This window comes from Schistosoma haematobium, chromosome 7, assembly GCF_000699445.3.
Source record: "Schistosoma haematobium chromosome 7, whole genome shotgun sequence".
NCBI classification, from domain to species: Eukaryota; Metazoa; Platyhelminthes; class Trematoda; order Strigeidida; family Schistosomatidae; genus Schistosoma; species Schistosoma haematobium.
The window spans coordinates 5,871,400-5,885,930 of NC_067202.1; the positions used below are offsets into that span (position 1 = coordinate 5,871,400).

Below are 14,531 nucleotides of genomic sequence, written 5' to 3' on the forward strand. Positions count from 1 at the left end.
TTTAAGTCGGTGATTATATACGAGGATAGTTGATAACATACATTCATACGATCTAACTGAAGTCAGATCCACGGGCCATTAAAGTGGAGAGCCCTTTCGACCACATCGTTCAATCTAAATGACGACAAAATTCAAGGACCTCACTAAAGAATATTATATGTTAACATTAAGAAATGGAAAACTCATGTTAGCTAAAATAAGATTTTGTGATAGGTTGATAAGTGATGATAGACATACTCAGCCGCTCTAAATATAGAAAATTATCTTACAGGTAAAAACTGACTTCTCTGTGAACTCTAGCCGTATTTCACTCTGCGTTGACAGCTTATAATTTATAAACTGTTGTTTGGTCTAATCTAGTTCTTAATCAAGAAGTTGGATAACTGAAACAAGTATGCCACATGACCGAGTATAATTTGATTGAGCCCCTGGGCTATTTAATTCAACATCTAGTGCTCAGTGAAAACAATAATACTAATTGTTAAGCTTGTGTTATCTAACTACATTCACTACCTTTCCAATCCTCTTTGTATATTACATTATACTACTTACTAATCATTAAGTAACCAGCTTTAATTCTTATAACTTAATTGCATAATATTTTCAAGTACTTATGTTTTACACATCATATAATTGTGTCATCAAAATCTCCGACCATGAGAAATCAATCTTAAACAGTCTGTATTTAAAACAAACAAGTGAAATTAAAGAATATAGCACACAGAACGACAGTCTGTGTAAGAGTATAAAACAACTACGATGAATTTTAGTTAGATAAAAAGCACTCTTTGTAAATGACTATTTGGTGGCCCGAGATCTGACTCCAGTGATGTCGTTTCGGATTACTGTTGATATATATATATCATCAGTCCTCGTATGTAAATATCGACTTAGATAGCGTTAGTGAGTAACGGAATTAAATAAGTCAAATACGAAAATGGATTTCCCAATACATATATTTTGTACAATCTTCAATCCAGACAAAATATTAGAGGATCGAAGAGAAAAGAGCGAAGCGAAACGACGCGCAGTGGAGATGGGTAAGCCAACTCCATTTAACCAAGCGTTAATCAATGTTTATAGTCACACAAAAAGAAGCTACAGACATGTGATAGATGGGATAAGAAGGGCACACATATACGCTTACATAAAAACAGTCAGGATTGGTAAGCGAACAATTAACAAGGTCAAAATATGACTTAAGAAGAATGAATAGATTGGCCAGTCCAGAAGCTAGAATAAGGTATACGGGCTTAACATAGTAAGCGACACTACAAGTACATGGTGGAAATTAAACATTAGTATCATAAAGATTAGACAGATTTTACATAATTAGTAAATTTATTGAAGTCTTCTACAGGTTATTTTGTCTGTAAATCGAAGAAACAACAATATACAAGTCTGTCCATATAAGCATAGATCATTATCTTTCTTGAACTTCTGTAAAGATCTAAACAGTTCTACGAGATTTTGCACACTGTTCCTGGTTAGGGTTTGGGGTTACGACTATAGTTTAGAGTATATATAGTTAGGAATAAAAATCTTATAATTAAACGCACATTTCCAGCCATAACACAGTATTAAATATACATCTTAACATCCCCGTTTGTTCGAAGAATGAATAACACACAGATTTATTTGAAAGACAATAAACTTGCAACTCCCAACATATAGATTTAATCAACAAAGACCAAACTATTTCTCACGAATTTATATTACATAACAACATTTAACTGATTTTCTGTAACATCTTCCTTGTAAATTAATATGAATTAAGCTGTAATTTCTCTTCAGCGCTAACAAACCTTTGCTTGACTAGTGTTCAATACTTAATTTAAACTATTTGGTTCGAAAGTGGAATGACTTAGTTGAGGATAAACACATACAGTTAGTAGTTAACATCATAGAATGATCTTGGCTAAACAACTACTAAATATCAGGAAGCACTGAATAGCTGTTTCCTTTGAGTATGGGACGTTTTAGCAGTGCACATTCACAATCCCCTCCCTATTAAGGATTGAATTCATGACCTTCGTTTTTTGCGAATAAACGCATAATCTCTAGACCACTGGGTCAGCATTTATTGGTTTAACTGTTCTTAAGTTAATTTTATCCATTCATTTTATCTGATGTTTTGATTTGAACATTTTGGTTGCTCGTTATACACTTTTATTCTAACTAGTATAGTGGAAAAACACCCAAGTTTATTTCAAAATATTCTTGAATCTAAATTGTGTTTTCTTATAATTTCGATTGATGTATGTTGTTAGTTGCTGTATAGCATGCGTACAAAGTTGACATGATACACAACAAAACCAGTCTCAATAAGAGTTGACATAAAGAAGACTGAATACCAAAAGAGCAAATATCCATTCTAACTCTGGACAATTTAGATTGTCTTCAGATTCTCTTCACTCTTTTATATAAACATTCAACATCAAAAACAAACCTTATACATCCACCCACTCCATAAAAATGTTAGTTACACTACAAGCTATATTTATTTAAACACATAAACATTGATACAAGGAGGCACCAAATATATATGGGGCACGCTTTGTCATTCGATTTGTTTGGGGGATGGAATACTGTCCGGATGTCCAAACTAAAGTAGGTGGTTTTTTTAGGAGGCCACACTCGGAGCCTCTGACCTAAACGTCTAATCCACAAGGTAGTGGAGTAGTCCCATGGTAGCCGGTAACCAACAATAAGGTCATACGCCAGGATCCTGGAGCCCATGTGCATTATTGGTTTGTAATCAGGGTTTTCCAATCCCCTAGGTAGATCTTCTATATCCACCAACCCGGTTAAAGAGCTGGACATTCGCTTCCGTTCTCTCAATCTCATAAACGACTATCCGGTCTCTTAAAGGCAGTGAGTAGAACCTTCATGGCAGTGGCTGTATACACGTGGTTATATGAGAGAGCTGACTCTCCCTACCCTAGACAGTATCAGGGCATTTGGGGGGCATACTATAAACTAAGAACAAATAATTATTCAAATAAGTTTATTTTACACTACAATATTCTCCTCAAAATACGGAAAACTTCCCAAATATAAACCAAGAGCTAATTGTCTACCACGTAAACAATATGTTTCAATATGTACATTAAGATATTGTTTACAAGAACAACAATCAGCAATATATTCACAAGTCCCTTGATTATCACCTATTGGCCAACTCATTTGAATCAACTGACCAATAGACGAATTTCTTGGTAGATATATTAAGATTTTGTTACAAATATGTCTTGAAATATTTAATGCTTTATTAAGAAAGAGAATATCTTCAAGATTTTTAATAGGTTCCATTTCTTTCAAATCATATAACCAATGTTTCCGTTTACGTTGATTCCAACTAGACGAGCCAGGTGGAAAAATGTTCCCAATGTAATCAGGACCACCCCAAGGTGGTGACATGAATATGATATCGATAAGTGAGTTAAATGTAGAATTAGTTGGCTTCTCTAAAGTCCCATTTTCATTCAACTCTGGGTTCACTTCTAATGTGGTCTCTGTATTAGCTAATAAATGTGATGATGAACTCTGATGTTCAGATAGATTGAAGTCGGGTTTCAAAATATTATCATCTATATTAATCGATGTTTCGGACGAAAAATCCGCAGATTGTTCATCATTTCCAGATAATAATGTACTTCGGTTATTCTCAGGTGAACGTATAGAAGTTACTTTCAAATGATCACTTTCACATTGATTTTCTAAAGTTCGCACGCTTATATCATCATCACCAGTTGTCAAACTTGTAGACGACAATCGAACAATTCTTAAACTACTTAAAATTTTTTCAACGTCTCCACAAACAAGCATAATGTTTGACAAAACACCATATATTTGTGCATTAATTTGGAGCATTAATAATCGCGGAAAACAGTTTTCAATGGCTAAAACTAGAATTGAACGAAAACGAAATAAATGAAGTTTCAGGGCAACTTAAAGCAATGACGGGGTTGAACTTTACAAAGTCACATATATGATATCAAGTAATACTGTAGCTCGTTAAGTAGGATAGGACATGCATACTCAATAGTGTTTTGGTTTTTCCTTTAAATTTTTGATAGGTATTGTTTGACAAAATATTGATTCACCTTGTTTGACCATACATACAGTAACCAATCGTAGAAATCAAATATGGAGTGATAGTTAGGAATATAGTACTTGAATAAATTATAAATTCGTTGAGATAAGTATTACGTTTTGATTATGCTTGTCATATGTCCTATTTGTAGACCGGTGCTAGTTTAGGATAAAAGTTGTGAGAAGTTACAAAGTGATAAGATTATAATACTAGATTATGTGATACGAATAATAAAAATATATTTAGTGAATATAATAAGATGATTAAAATGATGATTAAAAGAACCCAGCTTGGTTATATAAAGGTGAAAGGAAAACAGTTAAGAGTTCTATACTTAAACACCTAATCGACTGTAACCATTCTACAGATCTATAATTTGATTTTAAGGTTGTTAATATTATTCGTTCAAATCTACCCAGATTTCTTCGTATCCAACTCTTAAAAATAGACGAAGCTCTTACCATCCACGAGCTTAAACCAGAACTATGCTTACAAAAGAAGTACGTCTTATCGTTACCTTGGCCTTAACTATTTTGATTATATTATTATTATTATTATTATTATTATTATTATTATTACTGCATTCTCCCCTTATGTCTTATATTCTCATTGTTTTATTCGTGAATACTCATCATACCACCATATTTATTTTTACACCTCTATGGCCTTTAATTATTATAACAAAAACATTTTAATCATCTTATTATATTCACTAAATCTATTGTTATTGTTATTATTCATATTACGTAATCTAGTATTATAACCCCTTTTTACTGTGTTCACATTTCCTCATGGAATTAGTACTTTAAAAAAAACAAAAATTTTCATATATATACGATTGTACAGCTTGATAATAAATTCGTTGAAAAGAGATCCCTTCGCTGAACTTCGTGTTTTTTTAATTTTTAATGTTTAAATGAGAATTATCTGTCAAAACTGATAAGAAGCAAAATGAACTTTATCAGTCCACCAGGGTTGTTGGTACCTGCCTGTATGGTTGCACCATCTGCTTGAGCTGTGCTATTCGGGATGTAAAGACCCTGGATGGCATCTGATTATTCTGAAATCTCAGTCAGTCAGTCAGTCAGCTACAAAGTAGGACCAGGCATATATATGCATCGGTCCAAGTTGCCATACCTCATTAACACAACAAGATGGACACTGGATTCATAAATGTAGTTAAGTCAGTGACGGTAATATATAAAAGAAAGATTGCAATAAGGATATAGTACAGGAAGAAAGAATTAGTTCGTAGAAAGAAAGATATGAAGCAATTTTAATCTCATGGTTTAAGGGAACACAGAGAGTGTATACACCGAAGCCATGGTGATCGATTCTGTGCCATATCACCAAAAGTCTCCAACCATTGGTTACGATAGTCACGCGGACCCAAACCAAGTAGTCTGCATCTACCAACATGGCTCAGACTAGAAGTTAGTGACTTCAAGCACTGATGCCACGTTTTGGTTTGGCCGCCCCTAACTTTCTTCCAACCATCTCCAACACCGGTTAGCATTGCACGTCGTGGTAATCAGTGTTCAGGCATACGTAACATGTGGCCCGACCATCTCAGTCGATGAAGATTCACAACCTCATCAACTGATTTACCATCATTCCCTAATACCCTGCGTCTAAACTCACTATTACTTACCCAGTGATCCCAGCAGACGCCAGTAATATTTCTAAGGCATCCGTGGTCAAATACTAGTAGCTTACGAGTATCTTCTACTCTTAATGGCTATGTTTTGCTGCCTTAAATTAAAACAGAACGGACTGCCGCGCAGTATACTTGTCCTCTTATTGATAGACGGATATCTCGCCTTCGACATAGGTGACGTAAGTTGGCAAAAGCCAAGCGAGCTTTTCGAATCCGTGCTGAGATTTTGTCAGACACCGACCCATTAGGGCTTATCAGACTTCCAAGATAAGTGAAGTTGTCAATGCGTTCGACTACTTCACTCCCTATCCTTAGTTCAGGTGTTGACGCAGACCAGTCCGGTGGCTTAACCATAAATGAGACTTGGTTGGATAATTTTACTCACTTTGTTAATGTGGTATGGAAATCTGAACCGATACACATACGCTGCACATGACTGACTGGTACTAACCAAACTTTATTACTTGGCAAAAATCGGAAACAGTGTACAAAATCCTACCTAGAATGTGTATTATCCAGAGCCGGACAGATTAACTACTAAGTGGGATATGAACTAATAAAATAAAAGACTGGTGATAGAATACTTAAAACATTCTGATCGGAAATCAAAAAAGTATATATTCCGGTTATACAATTAAGAACAACAGTTGGTTTGGGCTGTAGAAAAAAAGGTCGATCCTGTTTTTGTGCAAAAAGCTAGAACCGAAAATCTGCATAGTCTTGTTTCACAATTTCAAAATGCGAACCGACTGGATCTTCAACATAAGAGAAAGATTGATTTGTCAGTGATAGATAAAATTAGTCAGATAGTTAATTGTGCAGAAGCAAAACTAGTCGCATCCTGATAAAATACTTTGGTAGTAATTCGGCCTAGTATACTTGTCATTTCGGTTATCTACATAGTCATAGATCTTCACTGAAGTGGTTCAGTTTTGAAAAAACCTCCGACCATGAATACAATGAATTAAACTCAACATATACTAAGCAGGATTGGGAGGTCGAAAATTCTATATATAAATTTGTTTAGGTTTTAATCAACCAAATTTATCGTTTACTACCGGTCAGTGACAGATACCATCACTAGAAAATTGATAGATATACATAGTTCAATGGACTGGATATCATTTTATACATCGCTGTATGTAATTTACAATTACCTAGTGTTCGCTCGAAATTTATATACAAGATTAGTTCTTTGAAATAAATAAAAAGACTGTACAAATATGATTACTTAGTTAACTATCCGCTATTTTCAGCCGAAACATTCAGCGAATGAAATTAACAAATGTTCAACTAGAATAAACCTCTATAATGTATTATAAACCGGAAAGAACCTATTTTAGCAATTGGAACCTTTGACTAATGAAAGTAAGAACTGCACGGCTAGTTGTATACGTACAATTTACAAAACTAGTGACAAAAAATGAACTTAAAATTGATCACTTACCAAGTTGACAAGTGCGCGCAAACTGTATAGTATTTCCTCCAACACCCGCAAAAGCATCTACGAGTAAATCACATGAACAAGTTTTCGCCTGGTGACGAGCAATAGCTTCTGGTGTTATGCTGTACCATGATTCTAGTAGAAAATATGTAATAAAGCAGGAAAATACTTAGTTCTCACTTCGAAAATGAACATACAATGAATTTGATTTAGAATCCTTCACACTACAGCAGTTTGTCAATAAACAATATTAGACATTTTTTAAGCAGTTATGGCACAGTTCGTTTGCACTCCTATAAAAATACAACCGCTAAATCCTACGTATAGATGACCCTCAAAACCTGTAGGCGTTAGTGTATAACTTGAGTTTATGATAATATTCGTTTTCTCCACTAGTATTTATCATGGTCAGACGGGGAATATGGTCCAGATGACCAGACCGACGTACGTCATTTTCAGAGGGTTTATGACACAAGGCAATGGATCATTGTCAGAATATGAACCCTCATGATAGTCAGTGACTAGAATAGATTTGCACACTACTTATTTTCTCAGGTTTCTGGAAGTCATATATAACATTTGTTGGAAATCAGTTTTCTCGATTACCATAGGTAAGTACCATTTTAGCGTCAGATACCCACACATCTGAAACCAGTAAGAAGTTTTCAGTTTTACGTAGCCTTTATCCAACTTACTAATCAAATAATCTTTTGTACTCAGCTTTCCGTCAAAACTTGGGTACTAGAGCTGGTGACCGAATGACTTCCCGAAACGATGTTCAGGCCTGAGACCCAAGGGTTAAAAGTCGAGTACTTGGAGAACTAAGTCACCACCTAATTTTCATGCAACAAAACTGGATTAGCTTAATGTGAGAAAAAAAAAGAGTATAACTAATCAATACCGTATAAGTAGAAGCACTAATCCAAGAAAAGGAATGGGTAGCTCTAGAATACATTCTTTGATTATATGAAGTGAGAGAGAACTTGACAAACAACATCAACTAACGAACATAACGACACTAGAGTTCCATAGTTTACATTTAACAACTTTGAAGTCGGTCTAACAAAGGAACATATATCTTCATGACAATATCTGTTTTTTTCTGAACTATTCTCAAGGTAACAAAAATTTTACACTGCAAGTTAAGTAAGACTAATCTAAAAGCAGATTGGAAGGTAGACATTTCTCAGTATTTTTTCTAAACCTATGAAATAAATGAAATAAAAGATGCCAACGGTAAGTTACGTCTTACCCTATGTTGGTTGGGACTGGCCTGCTGTTTTTTTTTAGATAGGACTAGCTGTCGAATACTTTTTTTCATCCACTAGAATGTTCAGTTTATGGTTATTTCGACAGAAGTATAACAGTAAAGCAAAAATATACTTTTCCGACTAGAAGTACATTCAGAAGTAATCGTTAAAGAGATGAATGATTCTGCATTAGGTGAGGCTTCCTATACTAATGTAAAAATTTAACACAACTGTCTTAGATCTAAGAGACTACATTATTCATTTCCTTGGTGACCGCAAACACAAAACAACTTACCTTCGTCGAGCTGAACACCTTCATCAAACCGTTCAAAAAGATCGTATCTCCGCTTCCAGTATTTTGGTAATACTTTATTGCTATTATAAAGGACTCTGGCACTATAAAGTAATGTCAGAAAACTAGAGTACCATACACCTTGTTTCTTTTTCTCAAAACTTCTGTCAAACTGACAGGTGCGAAACGTTGAGATGGAACTGCTATTTCATCATCCGAACTGCTAACTTTACTTTTATTAATTTCATTTTCATCATCACTGGATGAAACATCCGATAGCGAGTCGATAACACCTCGTGAATGTAACGCAAACATCGAAAAACGTACGGTGCTCAATCCTCAAACAGTTTACAGTTTACAGTTTGGGAAGGACAGGAGGCTCGATGGCCTATGTTAGTCCTGGCAATGGTGGTCTCTCAGTTGATCCAACTTTCTTTTGAAAGAGTCGACCGATGGAGCCTCAACCACGTGCTGAGGTAGTGAATTCCACTCGTTGATGATTCGATGGGAAAGTCGATAGTCAGCTGACAATTAATTTGTTCTCGGCTAATGAACTTTTTTGGAGTGTCCTCGTAAATTCTTCATTTTGGAAGACAAGCAAAATGAGGGCATATCAGGTGAAAATTTATCTCTAAGTAATTTGAAAGCTGTAATCAAGTCACCTCTAGTTCTACGATATAACAACGGAAATAGGTTTAGCTTGGCCAGTCAAGCATCATATGGAAGCTTCGCTATACCGGGAATCAGCTTAGTTGTTGTTCTCTGAACCTTTTCCAAAAACTCACCGTCATTTTCTAAACAGAGGCTAGCCGTTTGTATGCAGTACTCAAGTTTAGGACTCACGAACATTGTATACAAAGTCAAAAAAGTTTTAGCGTCGACATGACTAAAAGCTCTACGTATTGACCATAACGTTCTAAAACCTTTGGCGGCTATTGCACGGCAGTGTGCAGTAGTCTTTAAGTCTTTACTAACGATAACTCCTAAGTCACTATATGTCTGGACGACAGGTAGCTCAGTGTTATTCATCGTGTATGTATCTGTGCCTTGATGACCGATATGCATCACAACACACTTGGAAGTATTTATCGGCAACTGCCAGGTTTGAGACCATTCAGATAATTTCTCCAGGTCATTTTGAAGTTCTAAGCTATCACTCTTACATCGTATCGTTTTCCATATCTTGACATCGTCAGCATATAGCAAGACCGATGATGATAGGAGACAAGGAAGGTCATTTACACACAAGAGGAATAGCACTGGCCCCAAAACTGTACCCTGGGGCACTCCACTAAGCACAGTTTTCCAGCTAGATAACTTAGAGTTCACCCTTACTCTTTGTTGACGCCCAACTAAGAAGTCTTTTATCCACATCAATAAATTGCCTCCAATCCCGACTTTTCGTAACTTATATAACAGCCGGTTGTGCGGAACTTTGTCAAAAGCTTTACTGAAATCAATGAAGGCGACGTCTACAGGTAGCTTTTGGTCCTTAAGAGCGCACCAGCTTTCACGAGCCACTAATAAGTTACTGAGACAAAAATACCTATTCTGAAGCCGTGCTGCTTCTCCGAGAGGATCCGGTTTTTATCGAGATACTTAAACAGCTCCTTCCGAATAATCTTTTCTAAGATTTTAACAACCACACTAGTTAGGCTAACGGGGTGGTAGTTCTCAGGTCTGTGTTTCGTACCTGTTTTGAAGACAGGACTTACTATGGCGTTTTTCCAGTCTTTCAGTAAACGACCCTGCGTAACGGATAGGTTAAAGCATGTACTTAAAGGGCTTGCAACGAAGTTAGATAATTCCTTCAGTAGCCTAGGATGTAATTCATCGGGCCCCGTGGATTTACCTATGTCAAGCTTATTTAGCAGACCAAAGACATCGAGTTCTTTAATGGTCACGCTATCCAGTGTATGTATGGGGGGATCTGTATACGCTGACGAGAAGGGCGCTTCTATGGTATATACGTTGCTAAAGTAGTTTGAGAACACTTGATCCTTACCAAAGTCGTCCTCCACTAATGATGAAGCAGTACTGTCTTCCCATAGAGCAGGAATATTTCCTTTTCTCCTTGTCCTTTGGTTTATATAGGAATACAAGCGTTTAGGACATTCTATGGATTCCTTAACAAGTTTTCCTTCGTACAGTTTTCTAGACTTACGGAGGGTCGAGGCACAAGTATTCCGAGCCTTTCGATACTGAGATTTTGACTCATCAGTCCGCAGTAACCTAAATCTATCCCACATTTTCCTTTTCTTACGGAGAAGGATACGGACCTCCCCACTGAACCATAGTGAGAAGTTTCTCGGCCCCCTTGGTATAATCCAAGGGATGTGGGGTGTGGTAACTTTTAAGTATGAATTTCGAAATGCGTCCCAGGCTGTTTCGATTGAGGACTCTGGGTCTATTGTCTAATCTACTAACGATGCTGAATGCATGATACCTGGTATGTTTGCTTTCCAGACGTTAGGCCTGGATTGGGCTGACGCGTGCTCATGACTGGCAGTTATATGGAAGTCGAAAGTTAAGACTGCGTGGTCGCTTTTACCTAGGGGTGTCATATAATGGAGGTTCGCAACGTCATCCTCATAGTGAGTCAGTATAACATCTAGTAAGGATGAATCAGTGTCCGGATCGTACCTTGTCGCTTCTTTCACATGTTGCACTAGAGCACATGTGATAACCGCATCAACTAGTTCCTGCTCGAAGGAATTTTCTGACGATTCAGTTCGCAGATTTTTCCAGTCTACCATAGGTGCATTAAAGTCCCCTAGGATTAGACATCGACCACTTTGTGACCAAGTATTGAGACTGCTTAATAGGACCTCATTTACCTCACAGCTTGGACTGAGATAGACCAAACCAATCAGCAGCTCTTGTCCCTTGCATTTCAAGCGAAGACTAACTAGTTCACACGTCCAAATGGGATAGCATTCCTAATGAATAGAGCTACTCCCCCTCCTTTACGCTTTTGTATTCTGTCGGCTCATACTAACGTAAAACCCTCGAAAACAAGTTCCATACTATCTATAGCCTGTGTCAGCAAGGTTTCTGTAACTGCGATTATGTCTGGCTTTGTAGAGTCAATCTGTACATCTAGTTCCGATCGCCTATTAAGTAAGCTTCGTGCATTAGTGTAGCAGATCCGAAGCCTATTTAAGTGGCTTCGTGCTTCACCCAGAGTGGCTTCGGCATCATTCTCTGTCGAAGCCTTACAACCCGAAAATTTACAATTTTTAGGTCCTTTTCTCCAGCGTCTAACCTAAGTTGTAGTTCTTTCTCGGCTTCCCGTCTTTTTACACGGTCTGCCAACGGTAAGTCCTTTCGTATAAAGACTCCTGAACCCTTTAATTTGTGTCCATTCTGTAAAATTAGGTCACGTTCGTTCGAAGAGTTGAATACTACTTTAAGCAGTCTGGAATGATTTGGTTTCGAGTCCGCTAGACTCCCTAGTCGGTACACCTTTAGCAAGGTGACCCCGGTCATATTTTGAGGCATGAGTTGATTAAGCAGCTGCCTAATCAGTACAATGTCATGCTCAAAACGAGCTTTAGGTTCAGAGCTCTCGCTCTCCTTGATTCTATGAAAAATAGCTGATCTGTCGCTATGACCAGCTTTCGATTTTTCGACTACTTTTACGGGGGCAGGGTTCCCTTTTATATCCCTACTTTTCTTCCTTACAACCTGTAGCCATTCGTCAACGGTGCTGGTAGAAGCAATAACAGTTGCGTCAAACTCAACTTCGTTGAGCAGAAGCAGATTCAAATGGTTCAAATGGTTGTGGACGGAATAGAAGAAGCTTCCGCTTAACAGGCTTCCGTGTCTAGTAACAGGGGACCACCAAAACCTCCAGGCAGGAACCTGGGTACGTTAACAATAAAAGAGGAAAAGAAATTGGCAAATCATAGTATGATGCTGTCCTTGGTCCTTAAGAATAGGTCAAGTTGCCTCTTGAAGGACTCCTGAGAAGTCGCTTGGACTAGCTCGGCCGGCAGCGAATTCCAGCTTTTGACAACTCTTAAGGAGTAGAAGTTATGTCTACATTCCGTTTTGCTATGTTGTGTCTCCAGTTTCTGGGTGTTACCCCTTAGGTTATTGTTCGAACTAAGCTTAAGTAGGTGTTTAAGGGGATGTCCAGAAGTGTTAAGAATACTATAAGCCATTAATAGATCACCTCTAAGACGTCTATACTCTAATGGGTAAAGGTCTAGTGAATGGAGGCGCTCTTCGTAAGGTTTAAATTTGAGTCCTCGAACTGATTTCGTGGCTCGCCGTTCGATACGCTCCAAAGTGACCTTATCCTTTTGGAGTGAGGGGGGAGTACTATGTTTCCGTACTCTAAATGGGGACGGATGAAACTATTGAAGATTATATGGAAAGTTCTTCCGTCAAACTGTCCAAAAATGCGCTTCAACGTTACCAGTGAAAGGTTTGCTCAGAAGGCATTTTTGTCACAGTTAGCGTAAGACTTCAAATCATGGGGCACCAGGACTCCCAAATCTTTTTCAACTTGGGATACTACTAGAGAGGAGTTTCCTAAGTTGTAACTGTAGTTTGCAACATGTCGCAGATGGACTACTTTACACTTTGAAGTGTTAAAGGTAAGTCCGTTATCGTCTGCCCAACTTTGAAGTCGAGTCAGATCCTCCTGAAATGCCCGTATATCGTCTTGGTTGCGTATCTCTCTCCAAAGTTTCACGTCGTCGGAAAAAAGTAATAAATCTGATGTTACCTGTTGAGGAAGATCATTTATGTAGATCAAGAAGAGAAGAGGCCCTAGTACTGAGCCCTGGGGGACCCCACCAGGACATTCCATAGCCTGAGATAAAGTGAAATTAACCCTGACCTCAAAGTGTCGATTTTCAGGTATGAAGTAAGCCAATCGATTAGAGATGGTTTGATACCTAGTCATTTGAGCTTATTGATAAGACACAAATGGTTAACCTTATCAAAAGCTTTTAAGAAATCAAGGTAAATGATATCAACCTTTCCCTTGCGATCGAGGATGCTTGTCCATCTGTCCACCGCAGTTATACAAGAGTAACCCTTCCTGAAACCATGCTGTTGGGGTGAGAAGAAATTTAAGGACAGTAGATAGTCATTTAAACCGTCGCATATCAGGGACTCCATGAGTTTTGAAGGTAATGACAGAAGAGCCACCGGCCGATAACTTGAAGGTCCATTGCGTCGACCTCCTTTGAAAATTGGTGTGATGTGAGCCAACTTTCAATTTTCCGGTAGTTTACCTCGGCTTAGAGGGTGTGAGAACATCACGCTAAGCGGCGTTGCCAGGATTGAGGCTGCTTCCCTCAGTATGGCAGAATGGACCATATCCGGGCCAGGAGAAGTATCTAGTCTTAAGTGCTGCAATTTCCGGAACACCAAGTCAGCGCTTAGGTCCACTTCGGAAAGTCCTTCGGAGTTGCAGATGAAATTGTCGTCAGTAAAGTTGATGCCGGTCGGTTGAAATGTCTGAGAGTAATGTGCCGCCAGAAGGTTAGCGGCGTCGCCATCGTTGTTGGTCGGGCCGTTAAGGCCTAGCAGTTGAGAAACTCCTGTTTTGGCTTGACGAAGAGAGGCTGCATAACGGAATAAGCTTCTAGGGTTAGAGGCAAATTTGTCCATAAGCTTTGTCTGGTACTGAAGCCTGTCTTCTCTTATAGCCTTCGTGCATATATTCCTTATATGTTTATAATGCCTGTACGCTCCGTCGTCGTTAGTTCGTTTGTATTCCGCCCAACAGTGCCTTTTGCGGCTTAGCAGGCGAAGGGTACGGTTCTTGATTACTG

General features: G+C 38.0%; 1 protein-coding gene across 2 annotated transcripts; it reads right to left on the minus strand.

Moving 5' to 3' along the window:
- Positions 1-2,993: 2,993 nt before the first annotated feature.
- On the minus strand, positions 2,994-9,055 carry TGS1_3 (Trimethylguanosine synthase; the record flags this gene model as incomplete). Of its 2 annotated transcripts, none has more annotated exons than XM_051217867.1 (4): positions 8,879-9,055; positions 8,743-8,843; positions 7,201-7,332; positions 2,994-4,254 (listed from the first exon to the last, which is right to left on the minus strand). In XM_051217867.1, the coding sequence occupies exon 4, from the start codon at positions 3,871-3,873 to the stop codon at positions 3,013-3,015; it is 861 nt and encodes a 286-aa protein (XP_051064296.1). In that variant the 5' UTR covers positions 3,874-4,254; positions 7,201-7,332; positions 8,743-8,843; positions 8,879-9,055. The 2 variants fall into 2 exon arrangements, with proteins under 2 accessions (XP_051064296.1, XP_035589368.1); XM_035730421.2 differs by having other exon boundaries at positions 3,013-3,908.
- Positions 9,056-14,531: the final 5,476 nt, after the last annotated feature.